Consider the following 27,098-nt stretch of genomic DNA (forward strand, 5'->3'; position numbering starts at 1 on the left):
ACCTGGGTTCGGTCCCCGCTAAGAGCACGTGCCTTGGTTACAGTTTGTCTCCGGCCCTGGTTGGGTCCTATGGGTGGCAGCCACTCGATGTGTCCCTTTCACGTCAATGTTTCTCTCTCTCTCTCTCTCTCTCTCTCTCTCTCTCTCTTCCTCTCTCTCCCTCCCACTCTATCTGAACAACAACAACAAAAAATTTAAAAATGTCCTCGGGTGAGGATAAGAAAAAAAAAAAAGATAGAAAATAGTATTAAATGTTTCAAGAAAAAAAGCACTACCTATCCATTTTATTGTTGAAAGACTCTCATTATTATCTCATGTGAATATTCATTTCTGAAAGTAATTAGTAGAAATCCACAGCCCAGTGGTGAAGTACAGAAAGGAGTTCAATAGACACAATATATTCACACATGAACGAGGACTCTTTCACACTATACACTTTCTGGCACATTATACATTGATTAATTTCTATTAATTTACTCATGTTACTTACATTTTCATTTCCTTTTTGAAGGGAATTTTCACTTGTAAAAATGTGCACCAATCCAAATCTTTCCAAAATTTTACATTCAAGAGTTTTTATCCAGTGAGTCCTTTTTATGCTTTTGAACGAAACTGAGACAACTGAAGTCTTTCCAAATTTTTGCACATTAGTATCATTTATCTTCAGTGTGTATTTTCACATTTTGAAAGGTTGTGTGATAAATGAAGACTTTTCCAAATTGCGTATATATATAGGGCTCTTTGCAGTGTGAGTTCTTTCATGTTTTCGAAGATAACGGAGACAAGTAAATGCTTTACTACACTTTTTACAAACATATGGTTTCTCTCCAGTGTGAGTTCTTTCATGTGTTTGAAAACTTTGATAACATTTGAAGGCTTTCCCACACTCCTTACATTCATAAGGTTTGTCTCCAGTATGAGTTTTTTCATGTGTTTGTAAGGAACTGTGATCTCCGTAGGCTTTACCACATTCCTTACATTCAAAGGGTTTCTCTCCACTGTGGTTTCTCTCATGTTTCTGCAGATCACTGGGATACCTAAATGCTTTACTACATTTTTTACATTTATAGGGTTTCTTTCCAGTGTGATTTATTTCATGTTTTCGAAGATAATGGAGACAACTAAATGCTTTACCACAGTTTTTACATATATATGGTTTCTCTCCAGTGTGATTCCTTTCATGTGTTTGGAAACTTTGATAACATCTGTAGGACTTCCCACATTCCTTACATTCATAAGGTTTCTCTCCAGTATGAATTCTTTCATGTATTCGTAAGGAACTGAGATATCTATAGGCTTTTCCACATTCCTTACATTGATAGGATTTCTCTCCAGTATGTGTTCTTTTGTGATATCGAAGAGAGCTGGGATAACCAAATGTTTTGCTACATATTTTACATTCATAGGGTTTCTCTCCAGTGTGATTTCTTTCGTGTATTAGGACACACTGATGAGAACTGAAAGCTTTGCCACATTCTTTACATTCATAGGGTTTCTCTCCAACATGAGTTCTTTGATGTTTTTGTAAGGAACTGGGATCCCTGTAGGCTTTACCACATTCCACACATTCAAAGGGTTTCTCTCCAGTGTGGTTTCTTTCATGCTTTTGAAGATCACTGGGATATCTAAATGCTTTACTACATTTTTTACATTCATAGGGTTTCTTTCCAGTGTGATTTCTTTCATGTTTTCGAAGATAACGAAGACAACTAAATGTTTTACCACACTGCTTGCATACATATGGTTTCACGTCTCTGTGATTTCGTTCATGTCTTCGAAAACTCTGATAACATATGAAGGCTTTTCCACATTCTTTACATTCATAGGGCTTCTCTCCAGTAAATTTATTTTCATGTCTTCGATAATTTTGATAATATCTGAAGGTTTTCCCACACTCCTTACATTCATAGGGTTTCTCTCCAGTGTGAACTTTTTCATGACGTCGAAGATAACTGAGACAACTGAAGGCTTTACCACACTGTTTACATTTATAAGGTTTTTCTCCAGTGTGGGATCTTTCATGTATCTGAAATGAAGTTGAAGAATTAAAGGTTTTCCCACATTCCTTACATAGATAGGCTTTTTCTCCACTGTGATTTATTTCATGGTTGTCCAAACACTGAAGATAACTGAGGGTGCTCCCACATACATCATAGTTATATAGCTTGTTTCCATAATGTTGATACTCATATGGCTTGTTTCCAGTGTGACATCTGATGTGCATATTATGGGATGATTGTTGCATGAATACTTTCCCACACACACAATATTCCCATGGCTTTACTCCAGAAAGAGTTTTCTTCTTCAGACTAAGATTTGGAATAAGGCTGAAGTTTTCCCCACAATGACTACTCTCTTCCCCTTCACAGAATACCACAAACATTGGATTTCTGGAAAAAATTGAGAAGCACATTACTAATTATTTTTTGTTAATGATTTTTAAATTATTAGTAGAATATTTTGACTATATTTTCATAATTTATAGCAAAATTTTAGGTTTTCCCCTTGTCTGAATAAATGATTATAAGCAATGCTTTGCAAGAGGAATTTGCCTTTGGTACTATTAGAACTGTGCTATTCATGTAAAGGGTTTATCAATACTCTCTCCATTTAAATTACTTTTCAAACATTGACCATCTTTGTCATATATGAAAAAGTAATTTGGTGGAAAATTTCTGAGAAGTAATAAATTTGAAGCAGAAGTTAATTTGGTTGCTTCTTTTTAAATTTGATTGCATAAGAGGTTTCTCATAAAGACAGTTCTATTCTGCGTGTGACTCACCTTTGTTTTCTCCTTTGGTTTTGGTACTGATCCTCAATGTCATAATCTTCCCATTGCTTTCCTAAAATGTAAACCCAGAAACTTTATTTCAAACTATTAGAAACTATAGGAAAATTATTAGATTCTAATTCTGTAATGAGCTGAGACCAGGCCTAGTTTATTTACCAAGCCCCTCCCTTCCCACATTCCACATTGAGAATGTTGAATGTTGATGGCCAAGAACACTTGTCCCCTAATAAACAATGTAAAGGTAACTTGTCATCCTTACCAATAGAGGCCAGGTTCCTGAAGGTTTCCTGCATCACATCTCTGTAGAGTTTCTTTTGTGGAGAATCCAATAAAGCCCACTCCTCCAGACTGAAGATCACAGCCACATCCTCAAAGGCCACCAAGTCCTAAAACACTCCAATATGTGTAGAGTAGGGTGTGTGAGACTGACAGCACTGGACACCCAGACCCATTTACAGTGAGGTTACATATGATCTGTTGTCTGTAACACTTATTCTATGATTTGATGATAAGAAACTCATTCTCTTTCCACACTTGCTTCCTCTTAGATGTACCAGCATCAATTGTTTATACAATGTTACTATGATCACATTACACTTTTCTTTTTTCCCCTAATCGTAGGGTTAGAGAATGTTTGGAAATGACAGAATGGCTGTTCAAATGAAAGAAATATTATTATTTTAAGATAATCAATTCTTTGTGAGAAGCATTCTATCACCTCCTTCCTCACTGCCCACCATTTATAGCACTCCATGAGGCAAATGTTAACATTTGCAATGAGGTTTCAATGAATAAAAACATAGTGAGGAACTAAAAGCTTTTTGTTTTATTCCTATTACCAAACCTGAAAGTCCAGAGGCCTATGGATATTCAACTTTTAACAAAGCTCAGCTGGCCATGTTGTCCTACATGCCTCTGGGCCATTAGAGTAACTGTATGCAGCTGGCAGAATGGAAATATTCTTGTAGAGAAGCATTGCTCTTACTTGTGTAATATTCTTCACAGATTCACTTCTTTCTTTCTCTTTCTGTTTGATTTCATGGTCTAATAAGGTATTTCACACTTAGAGCTCAGACACAAAGTAGAAGGCAGCTTCCACAAAAAATCACATTACTACTGTGCCACAGGGCTGCTTCCAGCCAATTTTTGGCACACAGGCACACACACTGAGATGATAATATACCAGAAGAGCTCTTTCCAACACAACCGTAACAGTCTATCCTGGGTCCTGCTGACACTGAGGATCAGGTTAAGAGCGTTAGCTGCAAGAGAATTCATTGAGGTCCACAATGGTGTGATAATGAACTTGCTCATTATTCTAAAATATGTAAAGGTTGCAGCAATGATTTCCTCCAAAAGAACGTATAACATCTACTCTCCAATCAGGAGGAAGTGATTCCTGACCAGCCAATCTAGAGGCTGCCCTCCTTTCTTCTGTCATTTCCAAGCCCCCCCAGGGGAGTAAAGGAACTTGATAGCTCAACGCTTCAGCAAGGAATTCCTCAGCTGATGACAGCATAAACCACCTGTAGGCTATGAAAGGGTTTATTACTGTCACAGTTGACGTATCTGCATAGAGTTGGGCGACCTCTCAGGAAGACATTAGATAGCCTGTGAGAGAGAAAATGGTGCATGGCCCTGTTGTTTTGGGAGGTTACAGGATGAGCTAGTGTGAGAGTTCACACACAAGGGCAGGAGCTTACAAGGACTCAATCACTTGCTACCACAGGAGGGCACCCTAAGGCTTGCTTATCACCTTGCACAGAGGTGGGTCAGAGGGAAGGAGAGGCAGGGAGCTCTAAAGCTGTCAGCAATCAATCACCAAGATTGGCAGCAGGAAACTGGTGGTCTCTGGTGTGGCATCTAAGTGACTCAGAGGTTGTCATTACCAAACTCACAAGAGAAAAGGTAAAAACCTCGAAATTATCTTCTTAGGTCTATTAGAGCCTTTAGGTCACAAGGCAAGTGGGTGTGGTCAAAATTGGAAAAGAGAAAGTAAACTTGGCATTTAGAAAAATGTCCCAAATATTCTGTTCTTAACATGGCCTGTATTTTAAATTTTTTTAAATCTATTTCAGCCTGGACGGTGTCGCTCAGAGCATTGAGCACTGTCCCATGGACTAAGAAAAACTGGTTCAATTCCCTGTCAGGGCACATGCCCAGGTTGCGGGCCTGATCCCCAGTAGGGGGTGTGCAGGAGTCAGCTTATTGATGTTTCTCTCTCACATCGATGTTTCTATCTCTCGCTCCCTTTGTCTCTCTCTCTAAAAAATCAATAAAGATGTATTTTTGAAAATCTATTTCAGCAATTTCTAATGCAAAGCCAAAAAAGAACAAAAAACAGAACACAACATTCATAATCCATAGATTCTTCAAACAGAAGGTTAAACACACCTGATGGAAACACCTGAAGAACATAAAAGACGGAAAGAAATATAACAAACTCGAAGAAACCAGTAAAGTAACAATCACTGAGATTTCCTAAAATTCATGATAAATGACACACTGCGGGTCCAAGATGGTCGGAGAACATTAGACATGATAAATAACAAGAGTGCAAACCCAAGGGTCTCATATTCAACTAGACAAAAATCAAAGACAGAGAATATAGTGAAAGAAGCCAGGGGGGGAAACACCTTAGTTACAGAGAAAAAAAATTAGAATTAAACCACACTTCTTTTCAAAAACCATGCAAGCAAGAAGAGAGTGGATTAAATATTGAAAGTTGTGAGAAAAAAATCCTGAAATAGTGTGTCAAGATAAACTTATCTTTCAAATATAAAGAAGAAATAGGACTTTCTTAGACAAAAATTGAGGAAATTTGTTACTACTACACCTATGTTGAATGAAATGTTCAAAAATCCATCAGAAAGATGGTAAATGATAGATGTGAAGGATTAGAAAAACATAATGAAGGTAAAATATCTTTTGTATTTGTCATCATATAATATATGACATTTTGTTTATTTTAGAAATTATGTATTTGATGATTTCAGGTTATGGACAACTGAAATAAATGACTGCAGCTTACAAGGGACAGAGGGGATTGGGACCAGTGTGGTGGGCGGTACTTCCACAACCAGTGAGGCGGTTCAGTGCGACCTCAGAGGCAGCCATTAGTTGTAAATGTTACTGAAAACTCAAGGACAACCACTAAAATCTTTAAGACAATATGCATATTTGATATAAGAGAGGAGAAGAAAAATCAGGCCAAATGCTCAATTAAAGCCAGAGAATGAAGAAAAAATGTTGAAACAAAAAAGAAACAAAGATCAAGGGCAACAAATAGAACAAGTTGTTCTATTTGAATAGGACAAGTTCTGGTAGATATTAATCCACCTGTATCAATCACCATTTTAATCATCATTGGTCTTACTACAACTGAAAAACAAATACAGTACTGTAATATCAGATTTTTATAAACTCCTCATCTGAGGATATGTTTTGATTGTTTTTTTTTAGAGAGAAAAACACTGATGTGAGAAAAATTGATCAGTTGCCTCCCATATGGGCCCTGACTGGGGATCAAACCTGCAACCTAGGTATGTACCCTGACCAGGAATTGAACCCACAACCTTTTGGTGTACAAGACAATGCTCCAACCAACAAAGCCACCTGTCCAGAGCTGTAATATCATATTTTAAAAATCACAATGATATGTTGTTCACAAGAAACCCACTTTAAATATGAAGTCACAGAGAGATAAAAGAAAAATCATGGAGAAAATGTACCATGTCAACAGTAGTCAAAGGAAAGCTGGCAGGGGTATATGAATTTCTGACAATAAAGGTTTCAGACCAAGAAAAAAAAATCTCAAAGATAAAGATAGACATTATTTAATGATAAAGGGGTCCATTCTCCAGGAAGGCACAGCAGTCCTTTATATGCTTGTGCAAAACAAAACAAGGACAAAATACACGAGGCAAGAGCTGATAGAACGCAAGGAGAAACAGATGCATCCAGTACTATCGCTGCAGATTTCAACATTCTCTATCACAAATTACAAATTCCAGCAGAAAGAAATCACAAAAGACAGAGTTGAACTGAACACTGCCATGCAACAACAAAATTAATTTAAAATTATAATTTGTGATTAAAATCTATTTTTTTAAAATCTATGCCTTAAAATTTTAAATTATTGATATACTTCATGTAACAAGAACACGGTACACATTCTTCTCAAGTTCACATGGACAGAACACATGACAGAACACATTCATCATGACAGAACACATTCTGGAACATAAAACATATCTTAACAAATTTGAAAGAACAGAAATCATACAAAATATGCTCTTATACCACATACATTAATCTAGAAATCAATAATAGTAAGAGAGTTGGAAAACACTGAAATATGTGGAGATTCAACAACATAAACCTAAATAATACATGGGAGCAAAGAAGTTATCTTAAGATAAATAAAAAAATATTTGGACTGAATGAAATGAAACTTCAACTTTTCAAAGATTTTGGGATGCAGGAAAAGCAGTGCCTAGAGGAAAATGTATGCCATCAAACAAGTATACTAGAACAAGAAAGATCTATAATCAAATAACGTAAGCATCTACCTTAGGAAACAATAAAAAGTTGAGCAAATTAAACCCTGAGTAAGCAGAATAAAAGTAAAAATAAATAATTAGAAACAGATCAATGTAATGGGAAAAGAAATCCATGGAGAAAAAAACAAACAAGCAAAAAGCTGTTTTTTGAGAAGATTAATAAAATTCATAAGCACCTAGTTAACATAACTAAGCAAAGGAAGACAAAAATGACAACTTAAGGCCATCATGGATAAGTCTAAGGAGCTAAGAGGTGGTCAATGAAGCCTCTATAGTGAAGGGGTCTATGAGGACACTGCCAAGTGTGCCTGTTGTATGGCAACTTAAACAGTCTAGAGCCTTCTGTGGTAGGAGTACCCACTCAAGTTGGGGCAGATTGTAAGTAACAGCATAAATGGGTTCAAATAAAATTAGTGAACAAGGAATATGTTGCCTCTCAAACACTAAAGAATCTAGACAGTGGTGTGGGTTCTGAGAGAGACTATAGCTATTTCTTCATGGTGTCACAAACTGAGTGGCCTTCTGTTTATTAAATAATTTTTTTACATGTAACAAAGACGTCCAGCTGGTGTGGCTCAGTGGTTGAGCACTGACCCATGCACCAAGAGGTCACTGGTTCCATTCCTGGTCAGGGCACATGCCCAGCTTGTGGGCCCAAACCCCAGTGGGGGACATACAGGAGGCGGCCAGTCGATGTTTTCTCTCATCGATGTTTCTATCTCTCTCTCCTTCTCCCTTCCACTCTCTCTAAAATCAATTTTAAAAAGGCAAAAAAAAATTTTTTTTAATGTAACAAAGTCATCAGGGCCTCACAATATGTGTGGGGCAACAGAGCATACACTTTTTCTGAGCCCATTTTTCCAATATATGTATGTCCTGAATGTCAAATAAATGTTCACAAAGAAAGCCATAAATGCCATGTCATATCTGTTCTCCTGGAGCAAGATAAACACAGTTGTGATCCTGCCTGCAGAAGCTGTGTGCAGTGTTAACGGTACTGACATTCCCTAGAATCATGAGGTAAATGTGTATCATGTCCCTTTAAAGGTGAAGGCTAACTGCAGCTGATAGGCTATTAAAATAGGCACTGAACAAAATAGACTTAACCAAATCTATGGTAGAATGTGTAACAGTTGCTGAGTGGATGGCATGATTTGTATAACATGAGGGACTGGGAATAGAAGTGTATTTGCTGCTCGAACACAATTTAAAATTTGCAGTAATCCACTGTGAGGTGTCATTCATTCTTTCCAGGTTTAATATCAGACTGAATTCAACTGTTCAAAGGCGTGTGGGAGACCATTTGCATGGCATCCGTCTTGTTAGTCTGCTCTGCTGTCTCCGGCCCCAGGGCGGGGTCTCTCTGCATACAGAGTCCGCATTCCTCTAGATAATTGTTTACTCCATTCTTTGCTTATCATTTGTTCCACCTGAGGTATTTACTGGAATTTGCTTCAGGTGGGATACTCATTAACTGTTTCACCTGTTTTTCCCCTATATATTATGTGAACTCCCCCTGAATAAACGAGACTTGATCAGAATCCTGTCTTGTCTCCATTTCTTGTGTCTCTTGTCCCTCCTCATCCTCACTCCCCCTCTAGAGTCCTCGTTGCTCGACCTGCGGGACGGGTCAAGTGGCGCCCAACGTGGGGTTCCAGCACGGGGGATCCAGTGAAGGACGCCGTTCGAGTGGCCAGCAGAAAGGAAATCAAAGAAAAAGAAAGTAAAAGAAAAGAGGGAACGACGTGGGAACCTGCTGCGTCTGCACCCCTCAGATAAGTGAACGGCGATTATGGGTCAAGCATTGAGCCAAGATAAGATGTTGGTTGAAGGACTAGGAAAGGCTATCAAGGCACGAGGAGTAAAGGTGAAAATGAAGCATTTGTGTGAGTATTTTGATTATACTAAGGAAGCGTGCCCTTGGTTTCCTACAGAGGGAACTATAGATCAAAAACAATGGAAAATAGTCGGTGATGCTCTTAGAGATTACTATAAGACTTATGGACCTGAGAAGGTCTCGGTAACTGCTTTTTCTTATTGGAATTTAATAGATGAAATTCTATCTCAGACATTCTGATCCTCTCGTTGCCAATGTAGTAGAATATGGCGAGGGTATATTACAGAAAGAAAAAAAGGGGAATGAAAATGAAAGTAAAGAATGTGAGGACTTCATGTCATTCGATAGAGACAATGAGGAAGAAAAAACCGAGACACTCGGAATAAAACTATGCCTAAAAGCCCTCATATGGGGAGACGAGAAAAACTAACAGAGAGAGAGGGTGGAGAAATCAAAAGAACAAAAACTAGTGTTGCCCCAGAGGAAATAATCAAATCCAAGACAAAGATTTATCCCGACCTATCAGTATATTTGGAGATTGTTCCTGACAGAGGAGAGGTTGATTGGGATGAATTGGCGGATGAAGCTGCCAGATATCATAACTCTGATTGGCCGCTTGTTTCTCAATGCCCCCTGCCTTATAATAATAACCCCAGTGCCCCCCCGCTGGCATGTCCTGTCCTTGACCCTAGAAAAGAACTTAGAGATAAAATTGAACACCTCAAAGAACAAATAAAACTGGAAAAAGAGCACCAAGATCTCATAACTCAATTAGAAGGACTAAAAGTAGGAATATCTAAAAAGGAGAGTGAAGATCAGAAGTCCTCGGTAATCAAAAGCCACCCATGAGGGGAGCTGTCCCAAAGATCCCTCCCCGCTTGCAACTTACACCAGAGCTAGATGACATAGAGGCTTTTCCAGTAACAGAAATAGTGGACGCACAAGGACAGGCTTGGCGTCACCATAGTGGGTTTGATTTTAAATTAATAAAGAAATTAAAGACTGCTGTAGCACAATACGGAGCCACAGCCCCGTATACTACGGCAATTTTAGAATCAGTAGCCGAGAATTGGCTTACGCCTGGGGATTGGCAGACGTTAGCCTGAGCGACACTTGCTGGAGGAGACTATCTCCTATGGAAATCAGAGTATGTAGAGAACTGCAAGGACATTGCTAAACGCAATACGCAGGCTGGTAATGGGTGGAATTTTGATATGCTAATAGGAGAAGGAAATTATGCTAATAGTGATGCCCAAATGCAATATGATGCAGGTCTTTTTGCACAAGTTCAGGCTGCAGGAAACTGCCCACCAAGGGCGACATGAGCTCCTCCCTTACTAACATTAAACAAGGACCTGATGAGCCTTTTGCAGATTTTGTTCACCGCCGAATTACTGCAGCAGGCAGAATTTTCGGTAATGCAGATGCCGGTACAGATTTTGTTAAACAATTGGCTTTTAAAAACGCTAATGCCGCCTGTCAAGCCGCTATTAGACCTTATAAGAAAAAGACTGATTTAACTGGCTATAGTCGCCTATGCTCTGATATTGGGGCTGCCTATCAACAGGGCCTTGCCATGGCTGCCGCCTTGCAAGGGTATACAGTTAGACAATTCTTATCCCAAAAAGACAAGAGTAAATGTTTCAACTGTGGGGAAACTGGCCACTTTGCAAGAAATTGTAAAGGAAAGATCCGCTAACCAATTCTTGGCATGGCCCAGACCCAGTCCTCATCTGGGGCCGAGGTTCTGTATGCATTTACTCTAAGAAAATGAAATCTGCCAGATGGCTACCAGAGCATATGGTTAAACAGACTGATCAAGTTAAAGGAATAACAGATAACCACATAGAAAACTCCAGGGACGAAAATTCGCCCTGAGAGCCTTTTCCTGTTTTTTCTTTATTTCAGGAATGGACCGGAAGGCTGAAATCTTACTGCAGGGATACTACTGCATCTTTGCCCGCTTGTGAAAGGAGGTTTGGGGCCTCCTCCAAACCCTGACGAGCTCCTGAGGGCCCTGTTTGGCCCCCCTTGCGACTGCCTTGCAGGAACGCTGCTTAAAAGAACTTTTCGATAACCCCTTTTGGAGCGGACTAAATGGGGTGCTGCCTTATCTTCTCCCTCTGTTGGGCCCCTTACTTGGCCTTTTACTGATTGTGTCACTAGGACCTTTCCTCTTCAATGAGGTGATGGCTTTCAAGCAGCAGATGGATGCCATTAAGATGCAATCTATACAGGTCCACTATCATAAACTTGAAATGGCCGACAGAGAAGCTCACTCTAGCTGTGAGTCAATAAGCTATGACTATGCCCGAGATGGCAAAGTCTCAAAAACCTCGTCACCTTGGTGTGCTGGACTGGATAGCCAGAGACGGGCAACTGGAACTCACACGTATCACCAACCACCACCTAAGACAGGAACAAGGCCTTATGCTGCCTTGCTATTCCAATGACGGGTTCGGACAGGTTGGCACCGTGTGCAAGTTTCCTGACCTAAGACAGGCACAGTCCCCTCAAGGTATTATTTCGGCCTTAAAATTTAATAAAAAAGGGGGACCTGTGGGAGACCATTTGCATGACATCCATCTTGTTAAAGTCTGCTCTGCTGTCTCCGGCCCCAGGGCAGGGGGTCTCTCTGCATAGTGTCTGCATTCCTCTAGATAATTGTTTAATCCATTCTTTGCTTATCATTTGTTCCACCTGAGGTATTTACTGGAATTTGCTTCAGGTGGGATACTCATTAACAGTTTCACCTGTTTTTCCCCTATATATTATGTGAACTCCCCCTGAATAAACGAGACTTGATCAGAATCCTGTCTTGTCTCCATTTCTCGTGTCTCTTGTCCCTCCTCATCCTCACTCCCCCTCTAGAGTCCTCGTTGCTCGACCTGCGGGACGGGTCAAAGGAGCACTGGGGATAATCACTTGTTCTTAAAAGGTTTCTCATTAGTTTTCAAATCCTTGAAGGTTTTGTTTAATTTACATTGAGCCATTATTAACTAATTTAAGTAAGGTGTAGGGACCATGGAATCCTGTTTTGTGAAGCCATTTAGGTGAAGAGTTCATTTAACTTAAATTCGTGAATTACTGGTTCAGAGCTCTCTTGTTCACTATGGAATCTTTTAGGGCAATGGGTGCTATGACTTTGAGAAAAGGCAAAGCTTTCTGGTGGGTAAGGCGAGTACACCACTTTGTCCTCCAGATTATAATCAGGAATTCCCCTAAAATCATGAAGTTCCTCATTTCAATTTACTAAGAACCCAGGTATAACTGTATAACTAGCATGAGTCACTGTGTAAGGGTTTGTCAATTATTGCATCAGAGGGGCTGGCAACATTATTTCAAAACCTATGTTTGAGAGGCTCAAAAGCCAAGGACTCCCCCTTTATTCTTTCAGCATATTTTGAATTTCTAATTGGGTCAAATAGTGGACCTTTTTTTAATATCTATTTTCTCCTGTTCCCTCTCTTGTGTCCTTCCCTATTTTGTATTTTAGGTCACTGGGTAAACTTCAGGTAAGTGGGTGTCCTCTCTACTCTGGTATTTGTAAATTTTTCTCCTAGGGGACCTCAAATAAGTGCCTTTAGGGTTAGAACCCCCCACCACCACCACCACCACCAAATGGCTGCTATAGAGGATTTAAGGACCCTGGGCTTAAATCTGGTTTGAACTAATCCCTTGGCTGTGCCACAGTGAGACTACAGGTGTTGTCCCCAGTGTGGAGATCAGGGGAGGCAGGGGCAGCAGCAGATGTACCTAAGGGTCCTGGGGAGCCCTCTGGCATTAGGGAAGTGGACTCACCCTCCCACTTATGGGCTGCCTTTTCCTGTCTCTTCTCTTTCTCTCTGAAATATCTACCCTTTCAGGAGCAACCATATGATGGGCTCACATCATTCATGTGGTATATTCATTCTTATACTCCCCGACCCCCACCTTGGACTCACTCTACTGTATATGTGACACCAGCCTCATTCACACCTTCATGCTAAAGACACAAATAGGTTCCAGCCAAGACACTGGCCCCAGGACCACTTTAAGGAAGGTCCCAGTCCCATACTCCTGCTCTAAAAGGATAAAGAATTAGCTAAACTGTCAACTCAGGGTCTTCTGAACACAGGGCAGCACCGCTCAAAGGAGGGGCTCCCAGCAAACAGCAGTTCAGAGCAGGAGCCTCCAGGTCCTCATCAGCCTGACAGGTAAGGACAGGGGAAGAGGGGAGGGGGACTTAAGTTTTCAGTCAAACATCAAATACATGGAGTCTGACCTCATTACAAGCACAAACATGGGTAAGAGAAAGATGCATTTATACTGGCATGTTTTTATATAAAGACATTAATAGGATAAGCAAGACATGATCAAAACTGGTATTTGAGGGTGGAGGGAATCAGCAAGGAGTGAAGCAGGCTATGCAGGCGGTGACCTTAAATCAACTTCCTCTCAGGCATTTTTTAAAACTCTCCCCTTTGTTATTTATTTAAATCAAGAAAGGAAATTTATATACACCATATTTCCTATGATTAATCATCATTATTAATTAACTTTGCTTTTAAAAATAAGTTGTTTTTAACTTTTCTACATAGTAAACTCCAAAATTTAAGTCATTAAAAAGTAAATGATATAAAACTGCAGAGTATAAAAAAATTACAAATCCCTTTCTAATTTAAAAAAACAAAAACAGAAAACAAGGGGAATGATAATATTTTTCCATCAACTATATTTCACACTCCGGATATTTTCAAGAATGAATAGCATCCTAAATGCATTAGGGGTTTGTAATTTAGCCTATGCTAGAAATTCCCAAAATTTACATAAGCTTTGATATGTTTGCTCAAATCAATGAAAATAAAAATTCAATTGTTTTCCTCCAATCAATTAAAATATAAGTTTATTTACTTTAGGAATAGGATAGCCTTTTACATGTGAAAGTTCTCTAAGGACAGACACACACAACATTGACCTAAAAATGGAAAATGCATCTGAGACTATAAAACACCCATCTCATATATACATGTTCTCTTGCCTGAATGGAAACAAAATTTTATTTTGTTTTGCACAACCAATCTTGCCTTATTCACATCATTTCCCTCAATCAAGCTCTATTTTAAAAGCCCAGGTGCTAATGGAAATGAGAACCAATGGGCTGAAATATTCAAGGGGAAAAGGAATCCAATGGAAAGAAACAGCAATACTGGAATCAAAACAGAGAAACAGCCTGCTTCCTTACACACCCACCCCTCATGGAAGCGCTGGAAACATGGAAGCCCCCCCTCCTCCAGGCTTCCATTCTTGCAAGTGAGGAAACTCTCAGGCTGATTCAGTTCAAGGTCCTGAACCAAATGAACTCCCAATTCATCAAACCTTTGTCCAGGAGTCAGAACCCCTGATCTTCACAAACTTTCTCAATGTGCAAAAATTACATTCTCAATGCACCTACACTGGTCAAACCTAAGGTCTAAAAATGTCTAGGCCTGTTCTAGCCAGTCTGGCTCAGCAGTTTGAGTGTCAGCCCTCAGACCACAGCGTCCTGGGTTTGATTCCTGGTCAAGGGCATGTACCTGGGTTGCAGGTTTGATTCCTGGACTGGGTGGTTCAGGAGGCAACCAATCAATGTGTGTCTCTCACACTGATGTTTCTATCTCTTTCCCTCCCTCCTTCCCTTACACTCTCTCGTAAAAAAAAAAAAAAAAAATCTGTGGAAAAATATCCTTGGGTGAGGATTAACAATAATAATAATAATAATAATAATAATAAATAAATTTTTAAAAATGTCTAAGCCTAAGAAACTATAACTCAAAGGCATCATCACTCTCTTCTCCCACTCCTAACCTCATGTGCACATGCACCCCCAGCTTTCCAGGGTTGTAGCTTCTCAGTGTAAGGGCTCCTTCTATGGTAGGTGTGAGCAGGTAGGACACCTGCAGGGGGAGCCTCCCCAAGAAGATCCACTGGGCCTTCGAGTACATCCTTTTGCCGGCTCAAGGGGGCCTTAGCTTGAGTCACTGACTACAGGAGTCCGTTCCCCACTGGAGTTGTTTTGGACCACTATTGCTATTTTAAACAGCAAAAGTCCAGTGTTCAAACAATCCACCAACATCATATTAACCCAGCCTTACGTGGAAAGAGGGAAGAAAATTGTAAGGGTCTTTTACTAGTTCAATTAGAAAACCTGGCTGGGTAGCTCAGTTGGTCAGAGCGTCATCCTGATTCGCCAAGGTTTGAGGTTCAATCTCCCAGTCAAGGCACATACAACAATCAACCAATGAATGCATAAATGAGTAGAACAATAAATTGATGGTACTCTCTCCCTTTCTTTCTTTCTAAAATCAACAAATTTTTTAAAATATCAAAAGATTATAAGAAAGGAAAACTTCCAATACCTATTATTTTCAGAAAAATGTCTGTCAATTGTATTTCCAAGGGAAACAGTTAGTTTTTATTTTATTTATTTATTTTTTTTAATTTTTTTTTTTATCCTCACCAGAGGACATTTTTCCACTTTTTGTTCAGGTAGAGTGGGAGGGAGAGAGAGGAACAGAGAGAGAGACAGAAACATCGATGTGAAAGGAACACATCGAGTGGCTGCCACCCGCACAACCGACCAGAGCCGGGGACAAACTGCAACCGAGGTACGTGCCCTTAGCGGGAACCAAACCCGGGTCTCTCAGGACCGCAGGCCAAAGCTCTAACTGCTGAGCCAAACCGGCCAGGGCGGAAACAGTTAGTTTTTAAATAATAATCATACTTGAATGCTTCTACTCTGCAAGTCTAAACCCTGCAATTTGATTTGAAAACACCCCAAAGTTTAAAAAAACAAAAAAAAAACAAAAAACAGACCATACATGCTTAGGGGAATAAAGAGTGAAACAAGAATTCTATACAAATGGAATGTAATAGTGGTAATAGGGAATATCTTATTTTTTCTGAAATTCACCTCTTGCCTGTTTGAAAATATTTTATATTGTGTTTCAAGCTCTATTGATTAAATACAGTTTATCCCTATTGAAAAGTGGAGACTTAATCAATACATCTTCTCAAGATGACAAACCCTGAGAGGGACAGTGTGACAGTACAGATTACCCAGTTAAGTTTCCAAAAAGGAACTTCCATCCAAAGAATTTCTCATAGGATGTCTGTGCCCAGGGAAGGTCCTGGGGAGAGGGGAACTGAGCTTTCAAGCAATCTGATTTCAAATTTTCCATGTGGTTGTTTTCTGCTTTCCTCTCGTGTAAAATATCCATAGACAAAAATTAAATCTTTAAAAATTTAGGGATTTATCCCAGAAAGAGCTAAATTGGAGGCACAGGGTTGTGGATTTGAGACCCTGCTCCCCAAACATCTGGAAAACTGGGGAGGAAAAACAGTCCTCCTGGGGACACCGAAAGGACTGGTGTCGAAGTAAGAAACGCCCCGGTAGAAAATGTTTTATGAGACTTTATTCGATCCAAACAGAAGATAGACCTAAAAGCAAGATCTCAACAGACTGAGAAAAATGTTTCTCAGTAAAAGACCTTTACATTTTTCTTCCAGTTTGCAGTTTCTTTTATGCATTTGGAATTAAGGAGGGAACCTAAGGAAGATTACAAGACTGTGGGAAGAAAGCAAGGTGGGGACTGGATTACAGGACATTGAAAAGATTGTGTGCTCCCCTGAGGGCGGTTGTGTTTCCAAGATGTCTGAAAAGAGGCGTTTCAAAGGTGTGTTAACCTAGATGCACAAGAACAATGGACAGGGCTTGCTCAAGGCAAAGATAAACGTTTTACTACAGGGCCGGTGTGCCTGGGGCGTGACGGCCAACAGACGTGCCCAGTTAGGAATTTATGACCTGATCACGCTATTAGGTTACTTTCGGTTACATTTATCACAGCGCCCCATTTTCCTCCACACTGGGGACTCCACAGCTCCTCCCACAAGTGAACCCCGGGGATCAAGTCACAGATGTCTCCTAAGGACCCTTCCCGTGGTCACCACCACCTGGGGAGACGCGGGGCTGCGGGGCAGAGATGCCCAGAGGGGCTCCGGGCTGAAGTCGCGGCGCAGAGACGGGACAGGATGCCCGGAGTCCCCACTGCCGGTCCAGCACCCACGCTGTGTGCAGGGGGGGCCAGGTCCGAACACCGCCCCAATGGACTCGGGTCCTCAGACTCTGGGGTGACAGGGTGAGGCCAGTCCCGCCACGGCCGGTTTCAACCGGTTCAAACCAGCCCCTCCTCCCGTCTCTGCACCCGGCCGCACACTCACCATTCCTAGATTCCCTGCGTCTCCCTGAGCCCTTCCTGGACTCCAAGGCCAGGGCAGGTTACAGCGCGACAGACGCTGCAGGAGACCCACTCGGGACCGTGAGGGGTGGGCAACGCTGGATCCTAAACCCTTCTGCATCCAGAGCATGGAGGTACCTGCCAATGCGGGGCGTTGCCCCACCCACTTTCCTCAGCGTGCTCTTGATTGGACAGGTCCCAAGGCTGAGTGACAGCAAGCGGGAGAACTCGCTCTGCTGAAATAGCCTCCTTCGGAGAATAAGAAGCTGACCCATTTTGGTACTTTTGCATAGTCATAATTTTTTCTAATCCTGGGGCTGCCCATGTAGCTTTCCCCCGGCTCTTTGTGAAGGCGAGGGCACAGCTGTGCACAGGGAATTCTGATTCCGTTTCCAGATGGAGCAAGTAAGTACAGACAAGAAGGTGGCCCAGGCCAGGCCACACTGAAACAAGAGGGTCTTATGTCCTCTAGGGGTCAAGCGCTTGGCGGTAAATCTGTGAGTCCACTCATAGAACTGTGACCCTTGTTTATAAATGCAGACACTGAATATGACTTCACCATCTGTAATTGAGTCTGGCTTCATTTTAGTCTTTGATCTTTGCTAGCCTGGAACCTTCCACCCATCTCTTCCCCATCCCAATTCATTCTGTCCTTAAAAGAAAGAATCCCAGAGCACTTGGCTCTGGTAGAAAATTAAAACTCCCAAGCATCAGCCTGCAAGCAAGGACTTCTCAGTATAACCACAGGGCGTGAGATGTGCTCATGACATTCTCAATTGTACATTTCACACTGGAAGAAAATTTAATTTAGATCACATTTTGTCTGTGTCCCTAGAGAATTTTAAAATGCACACAACTAGCCCGGCCAGTGTGGCTCAGTGGTTCAGCATGGACCCATTCACCAAGAGGTCGCTGGTTGGATTCCCAGTCAGGGCACATGCCCTGATCAGGTTGTGGGATCAGGTTGTGGGCCCTGATCCCCAGCTGGGGGTATGCAGGAGGCACCAATAGATGTTCTCTCTCATTGATGTTTCTCTCTCTCACTCTCCCTCTCCCTCACTCTCTCTCTCAAAAATCAATAGAAACATTTTAAATGTATTACTTGTGGTTGTGGTACTGTGCACATACTATAAAATTTATATTTTTGACATTTTGTGTGTCATTCAGTAGGGAGAACATTGACATTTTAAGACGAATCTCCAGGACTACTTTCATCTTGCAAAAGTGAAACTCTCTCCCATTGGACACAACTTATTCCCCTCACCCCAGCTCCTGGCAACAACCATTCTGCTTTTTGTCTCTATAAATTTGACTACTCTATCTACCTTATACAAATCATACAGTGTTTAATCTTTATTGACAGGCTGATTTAACCTCGCATAATGTCCTCAAAGTTCTTCCATGTCGTAACGTGTCAGAATTTTCTGTCTTTTGAAAGCTGAACAATATTTTGTTGTATGAATGTGCCAAATGTTTTTGAAACATTTATCTGATGATAAGTGCTTGGATTATTTCTACCTTTTGGCTATTGTGAATAATGCTAATATAAACACCAGTAAACATATATCTGCTTGAGTCCAGGCTTTCTATTTTTCCAGGTATTTATGCAAAAGTAGAATTGCTAGATCAAATGGTAACTCTGTACTTAATTTTTGATAATCCTTCATATTTTCAAACTTGCAACACAATTTTATATCCCCAGCAATTTTGCACAAGGGTTTCAATGGGTGTTTTTACTCTCTGAATTATGTCCTTTGAAACACAAAAGTCATTAATATCATGAAGTCTAAGTCACTAATTTATTTTTCATTATTGTCCTTTGTGTCATATCTAACAATACTTTGCCAAATACAAGGTCAGAAATTTTTCCTATGTTTTATCTAAATTTGTTTTAGCTACGTCTGATGTTTAAGTCTTTGATCTTTTTGGATAAATTATAATATATGGTGTGATGTATACAGTGTAACCTGTTTCTTTTGCACATAGTTATCCAGTTGGCCCAGCACCAATTTATGAAAAAAAGAATGAGCCCTGGCTGGTGTGGCTTATTTGGTTGAGAATCGTCCCATGCACCTGTAAGGACACAGTCCCAGGTTGTGGGCTCAATCCCCTGTAGGGACTGTGCAGGAGACAGATGGTCGATGTTTCTCTTTCTTCCTTCGTCTCCCTTCCTCTATCTCTAAAAATAAAAAATAAAAAATCTTTTAAAAAGAAAAGAGAAGAAAAGGGGGGGGGGATGAAAGAAATTATTTCCCCATTCTTGGTACCTTTTTCAAATATTAGTTGACTATAAATGTAGGAGTTTATTTCTCAAATCTCAATCTATTCCACAGATCTGTATGTCTATCTTCATGTTAGTACCAAACTATCTTGATCCTCTTTGGTTTGTGAAAAGGTTTGAAATCAAGAAATGTTAGTCCTACTACTTTTTTTTCAAGAATGGTTTGGTGATTCTGGTTTATTTGCAAGTCTACATCAATTTATGAAACAACTTGCAGATTTCTATAAAGATTACAGCTGGGCTCAGCTGATGTGGCTCAGTGGTTGAGTGTTGACCCATGGACCAAGAGGTCACAGGTTTGGCTCCAGGTGGGATTACATGCCCAGGTTATAGGCTCCATTCCCAGCAGGGGGCATGCAGGAGCAACCAATCGATGTTTCTCATCAATGTTTCTATTTCTCTCTCCCTCTCCCTTCTTCTCTCTCTAAAAATTAATAGGAATTTTAAAAAGAAAAGATTACAGCTGAATCATTTTGTGAAGTCATGTCATTTTATCAATGTTAAGTCTTCTAATTCATGAAATTGGGATGTTTTTCCATTTATTTATACACATTAATTTTTTGACATTTAGTTGTTTTCAGAGTATTTTGTTAAAATTTTAAAAGTATTTTATTCCTCTTGACTCTATTGTAAATGCATTATTTTCTTAAATTCATTATCAGATTGTTCATTACAAATGTATTGATTTTTATATTTTGATCTTAAATCCTACAACCTTGCTTAACTCAATTAGTTCCAATAGTTTTTTATCCACTCATCTACTGATGGGCACTTGGACTGTTTTCAGGTCTTGGCTATTGTAAATAATGCTGCAATCAACACAGGGGTGCATATATTCTTTCAAATTAGGGTTTCAGGTTTCTTTGGATTTATTCCCAGAAGTGGGATCACTGGGTGATTATGCAGTTCCATTCTTAATTATTTGAGGAAACTCCATACTGTTTTCCACCGTGGCTACACCGATCTGCATTCCTACCAACAGTGCATGAGGGTTCCCTCTTCTCTGCATCCTCACCAGCACTTGTTGTTTGTTGATTTACTGGTGGTAGCCATTCTGGCAGGTATGAGGTAATATCTCATTTTTGTTTTAATTTGCATGTCCCTCATGATTAGTGATATTGAACTTTTTTATTTTTTAATCTCTATTGGCCATCTGTATGTCCTCTTTAAGAAGTGTCTATTCAGTTCCTCTGCCCATTTGGATTGTTTGTCTTCCTGGTGTTGAGTTATATAGTTCTTTATATAATATTTTAGAAATTAACCCCTTATCAGATATATCATTGACAAACATATTTTCCTATTCAGTGGGTTTCCTGTTTATTTTGTTGATGGTTTCTTTTGCTGTGCAAAAGCAGTTTAGTTTGATGTAGTCCTATTTGTTTTATTCCTTTACCCTGGGAGACACATCTGTGGGAGACCGTTTGCATGGCATCCATCTTGTTAAAGTCTGCTCTGCTGTCTCCGGCCCCAGGGCGGGGTCTCTCCGCGTGCCGTGCCTCTCCGCGTGCCGTGCCTCTCCGCGTGCAGTGCCTGCATTCCTCTAGATAATTGTTTGCTCCGTTCTTTGCTTATCATTTGTTCCACCTGGGGTGTTTGCTGGGGTTGGCTTCAGGTGGGATGCTCATTGGCTGTTTCACGTGTTTTCCCCCTATATATTGCGTGAACTCCCCCTGAATAAACGAGACTTGATCAGAATCCTGTCTTGTCTCCATTTCTCGTGTCTCTTGTCCAACCTCATCCTCACTCCCCCTCTAGAGTCCTCGTTGATCGACCTGCGGGCCGGGTCAAGTGGCGCCCAACGTGGGGCTCGAGCACGGGGGATCCAGTGAAGGACGCCGTTCGAGTGGCCGGCAGAAAGGAAAAGAAAAGAGGGAACGACGTGGGAACCTGCTGCGTCTGCACCCCTCGGGTAAGTGAACGGCGATTATGGGTCAAGCATTGAGCCAAGATAAGACATTCGTTGAAGGACTAGGAAAGGCTATAAAGGCACGAGGAGTAAAGGTGAAAAACAAGCATTTATGTCAGTATTTTGATTATGTTAAGGAAGTTTGTCCTTGGTTTCCTACAGAGGGATCTATAGATCAAAAACAGTGGAAAATAGTTGGTGACGCTCTTAGAGATTATTATAAGACTTACGGACCCGAGAAGGTCCCGGTAACTTTTTCTTATTGGTATTTAATAGATGAGGTTTTATCTCAGAGACATTCTGATCCTCTCGTTGCCAATGTAGTAGAAAATGGCGAGGGTATATTACAGAAAGAAAAAAAAGGGGAATGAAAATGAAAGTAAAGAATGTGAGGACTTCATGTCATTCGATAGTGATAATGAGGAAGAAGAAACCGAGCCCACTTGGAATAAAATTATGCCTAAGGGCTCTCATACGGGGAGACAAGAAAAACTAACAGAAAGAGAGGGTGGAGAAATCAAAAGAACAAAAACTAGTGTTGCCTCAGAGGAAATAATCAAATCCAAGACAAAGATTTATCCCGACCAATCAGTATATTTGGAGACTGTTCCTGACAGAGGGGAGGTTAATTGGGATGAATTGACGGATAAAGTTGCCAGATATCGTAACTCTGATTGGCCGCTTGTTTCTCAACGCCCTCCGCCTTATAATAATAATCCCAGTGCTCCCCCGCTGGCATGTCCAGTCCTTGACCCTAGAAAGGAACTCAGAGATAAAATTGAACACCTCAAAGAACAAATAAAACTGGAAAAAGAGCACCAAGATCTCATAGCCCAATTAGAAGGACTAAAAATAGGAAAATCTAAAAGGGAGAGTGAAGTAAAACCAGAAACCCTTGGGAATCAAAAACCACCCATGAGGGGAGCCGTCCCAAAGATCCCTCCCCGCTTGCAAATTGCACAGGAGCTAGATGATATAGAGGCTTTTCCAGTAACAGAAACAGTGGACGCACAAGGACAGCCTTGGCGCCACCATAGCGGGTTTGATTTTAAATTAATAAAGGAGTTAAAGACCGCTGTAGCACAATACGGAGCCACAGCCCCGTACACTATGGCAATTTTAGAATCAGTAGCCGAGAATTGGCTTACGCCTGGGGATTGGCAGACGTTAGCCCGAGCGACACTTGCTGGAGGAGACTATCTCCTATGGAAATCAGAATATGTAGAGAACTGTAGGGACATTGCTAAACGCAACGCACAGGCTGGTAATGGATGGAATTTGGATATGCTAATAGGAGAAGGAAATTATGCTAATAGCGATGCCCAAATGCAATATGATGCAGGTCTTTTTGCGCAAGTTCAGACAGCAGGCACTAGAGCATGGAGGAAGCTGCCCACCAAGGGCAACATGAGCTCCTCCCTTACTAACATTAAACAAGGACCTGATGAGCCTTTTGCAGATTTTGTTCACCGCTTAATTACTGCAGCAGGCAGAATTTTCGGTAATGCAGACGCCGGCACGGATTTTGTTAAACAATTGGCTTTTGAAAACGCTAATGCTGCCTTTCAAGCCGCTATTAGACCTTATAAGAAAAAGACTGATTTAATTGGCTATATTCGCCTATGCTCTGATATTGGGGCTGCCTATCAACAGGGCCTTGCCATGGCTGCTGCCTTGCAAGGGTATACAGTTAGACAATTCTTGGAAAGATCTGCTAACCAACTCTTGGCATGACCCAGACCCAGTCCTCATCTGGGGCCGAGGTTCTGTATGCATTTACTCTAAGAAAATGAAATCTGCCAGATGGCTACCAGAGCGTTTGGTTAAACAGATTGATCAAGTTAAAGGAATAGCAGATAACCATATAGATAACTCCAGGGACGAAAATTCGCCCTGAGAGGCTTTTCCTGTTTTTTTTTTATTTCAGGAATGGACCAGAAGGCTGAAATCTTACTGCTAGGAATACTACTGCATCTTTGCCTCCTTGTGGAAGGAGGTTTTGGGCCTCCTCCAAACCCTGACGAGCTCCTGAGGGCCCTATTTGGCCCCCCCATGCGACTGCCTTGCAGGAACGCTGCTGCTTAAAAGAACTTTTCGATAACCCCCTTTGGAGCGGGCTAAATGGGGTGCTGCCTTATCTTCTCCCTCTGTTGGGCCTCTTACTTGGCCTTTTACTGATTGTGTCACTAGGACCTTTCCTCTTCAATGAGGTGATGGCTTTCAAGCAGCAGATGGATGCCATTAAGATGCAATCTATACAGGTCCACTATCATAAACTTGAAATGGCCGACAGAGAAGCTCACTCTAGCTGTGAGTCAAGCTATGACTATGCCCGAGATGGCAAATAGTCTCAAAAACCTCGTCACCTTGGTGAGCTGGACTGGATAGCCAGAGACGGGCAACTGGAACTCACATGTGTCACCAACCACCACCTAAGACAGGAACAAGGCCTTATGCTGCCTTGCTATTCCAATGACAGGTTCGGACAGGTTGGCACCGTGTGCAAGTTTCCTGACCTAAGACAGGCACAGTCCCCTCAAGGTATTATTTCGGCCTTAAAATTTAATAAAAAAGGGGGACCTGTGGGAGACCGTTTGCATGGCATCCATCTTGTTAAAGTCTGCTCTGCTGTCTCCGGCCCCAGGGCGGGGCCTCTCCGCGTGCCGTGCCTCTCCGCGTGCCGTGCCTCTCCGCGTGCCGTGCCTCTCCGCGTGCCGTGCCTCTCCGCGTGCCGTGCCTCTCCGCGTGCCGTGCCTCTCCGCGTGCCGTGCCTCTCCGCGTGCCGTGCCTCTCCGCGTGCCGTGCCTCTCCGCGTGCCGTGCCTCTCCGCGTGCCGTGCCTCTCCGCGTGCCGTGCCTCTCCGCGTGCCGTGCCTCTCCGCGTGCCGTGCCTCTCCGCGTGCCGTGCCTCTCCGCGTGCCGTGCCTCTCCGCGTGCCGTGCCTCTCCGCGTGCCGTGCCTGCATTCCTCTAGATAATTGTTTGCTCCGTTCTTTGCTTATCATTTGTTCCACCTGGGGTGTTTGCTGGGGTTGGCTTCAGGTGGGATGCTCATTGGCTGTTTCACGTGTTTTCCCCCTATATATTGCGTGAACTCCCCCTGAATAAACGAGACTTGATCAGAATCCTGTCTTGTCTCCATTTCTCGTGTCTCTTGTCCCACCTCATCCTCACTCCCCCTCTAGAGTCCTCGTTGATCGACCTGCGGCCCGGGTCACACATCGGCAAAAATATTGTTAGCAGGATGTCTAAAATTTTACTGCTTATGTTTTCTCAATGATTTTTATGGATTCACCACTTACATTTAAGTCTTTATCCATTTTGAGCTTATTCTTGTGTATGGTGTAAGTTGGTGGTCTAGTTTTCATTTTTTGCACGTACCTGTTCAATTTTCCCAACACCATTTATTGAAGGTACTATCTTTGCTCCATTGTATACTCTAGCCTCCTTTGTCAAATATTAATTGATAATAAAGTTATGGGTTTATTTCTGAGCTATCTGTTCTGTTCTATTGATCTATATGCTTGTTCTTGTCCCAGTACCAGGCTGTTTTGTTTACCATGGCCTTGTAGTATACTTTGATATCAGGTACTGTGATCCCTCCAACTTTGTTTCCATTTCTCAAGATTGCTAAGGCTATTTGGGATATTTTTTGGTTCCATATAAATTTTTGGAATATTTAGTCCAGATCTGTGAAATATGCCATTGGTATGTTAATTGAAATTGCATTGAATCAGCTGCCTCCTGCACATCACCTACTGGGGACAAAGCCCACAGCCCGGGCATGTGCCCTGATAGGAACCAAACCAATAACCTCTCAGTGCATGGGACAATGCCCAAGCAACTGAGCCACACTGGCCAGGCTGAACCAGTGCACTTCTATAACAATGTAATGAGCTCAAGAAATCCAACATTACCGCTGAAGTTTAACCCACACTAGAATAATGAGTAAGACAGGTTCTATCTAGATACTCTAGAAGAAGCAGGGGTCCCCTGCTCCTGGATGGCATGTGCCAATTCTTGATTGGGGGGGGCACTTGGGAATAATCTCATTAGAGGAGATATCTCTGGGTCTTGCTGGGTGGCCTGCAGAGTCAGGGAGAGGGGCAGATGCCTGAGTGCAGAGCAGAGCCAGGGCCCCAGACTTCAGAGGCCACAGCAGAATTCAGCTGACAGAGGGTGCTTCCCTAGTCTGGCTTTGGGCAGTTGGGAATAGCCCTGGGGGGCAGTGGCCCTGGAGACAGGTTTGAGGAGGCTGCTCAGGGTCTTATCCCCAGAATATGATTTGATGAGGGTCCCATGAGGGGTCGGAAGCCTAGTGGAAGACCTCAGGATGTGCATAGCACAACCATGTTGGTGAGTGTGAGCTGCAGTGTTCCCTGTGGGGCCAGGACAGGACCTCACCTCCCAGGGGTAGCTGGAGGTTTGTTCTTGGTTGCAAATGGTTTTTTTGAGGTAAGAGATTGGGTTTTAAATGAGGAAGGAATGGATATCCTACTTTTTCATGTTCTTTTTCTTTTGCTATGTACATTATTTATATGTATTGTAAAGCCAATAGGGAATTATCCAAGTCATGGAAGTATCCAGGTTTTGGGGGATATAATATTCCAATAAATTCCAACATAATATTTTATTAAAGAGCTGTTATATGTATGTTCTCAAATAAGATATAGACCTTTAGATCTTTATTTTTATTTTTTCTATTCTTAAGTTGCATGTTAATTCAGAATTGCATATATCATTACACACACACAGATATTTGAAATTTTACTCATTGGAGTTTTCCCCTGGTCACACACTTAACACTCAAGAAAATCCTTCATGAAAAGAACACTCAGCTCCCACACTCTGCTCTCTCCACAGATGCAGAACCAGCCACAGTGCAAGAAACTTCATGCTCAAAGCCATCACTGGCCCTGAGTTCCCCCCACCCCCCAGTTCTTGGAGAGCAATGGGAGAGACTTTGCTGCCTGAGCTCCACAGCCAAAGGGACATCCAGGAGATGTCCTTCCAGATGGGTATGAGCATGACTGCAAGGTGGGGGTGATCACCCATAGTTTTGGTTGAGAAGGGTGATGTGACCAGCCCTCTCTCCCCCCTCTGCCTGTTTGAGCATTGCCTGGAGGCCAAGCATCCAGAGCTTTACTCACAGGGTTGAAGGGTTGGGGATTCCCAGGATTCAGATAATTGCATGGTCTTGGAACCAGGAACAGACCTCCAGCTGTGCCTGGGAGATACATCATTGCCAATGAATAGCTAAAAAAATGTGATGCATATATAATAATAAAACCTTGCCTTCTGTGATAACATGGATGGATCTAGAGGGTACTATGCTAAGTGAAATAAGTCAGTCAGAGAAAGACAAATACCACATTTTTTCACTTATATATAGAACCTAAATGAGACAAAAGAAAAAAACAAACAGAAAACAAAACAAAAACAGACTCATAGAAACAGAGACCAAAGGG

At 41.6% G+C, this 27,098-nt stretch overlaps 1 protein-coding gene across 1 annotated transcript; it reads right to left on the minus strand.

Moving 5' to 3' along the window:
• Nucleotides 1-304: 304 nt before the first annotated feature.
• LOC118615516 (zinc finger protein 791-like) lies at nt 305-17,446 on the minus strand. The gene is made up of 4 exons (XM_036240525.1): nt 17,429-17,446; nt 3,051-3,177; nt 2,783-2,843; nt 305-2,390 (listed from the first exon to the last, which is right to left on the minus strand). Exons 1-4 carry the CDS (start codon nt 17,429-17,431, stop codon nt 677-679), a joined length of 1,905 nt encoding a protein of 634 aa, XP_036096418.1. The 5' UTR covers nt 17,432-17,446; the 3' UTR covers nt 305-676.
• Between the last annotated feature and the right edge of the window lie 9,652 nt (nt 17,447-27,098).

This window comes from Molossus molossus, unplaced genomic scaffold, assembly GCF_014108415.1.
Source record: "Molossus molossus isolate mMolMol1 unplaced genomic scaffold, mMolMol1.p scaffold_m16_p_4, whole genome shotgun sequence".
NCBI classification, from domain to species: Eukaryota; Metazoa; Chordata; class Mammalia; order Chiroptera; family Molossidae; genus Molossus; species Molossus molossus.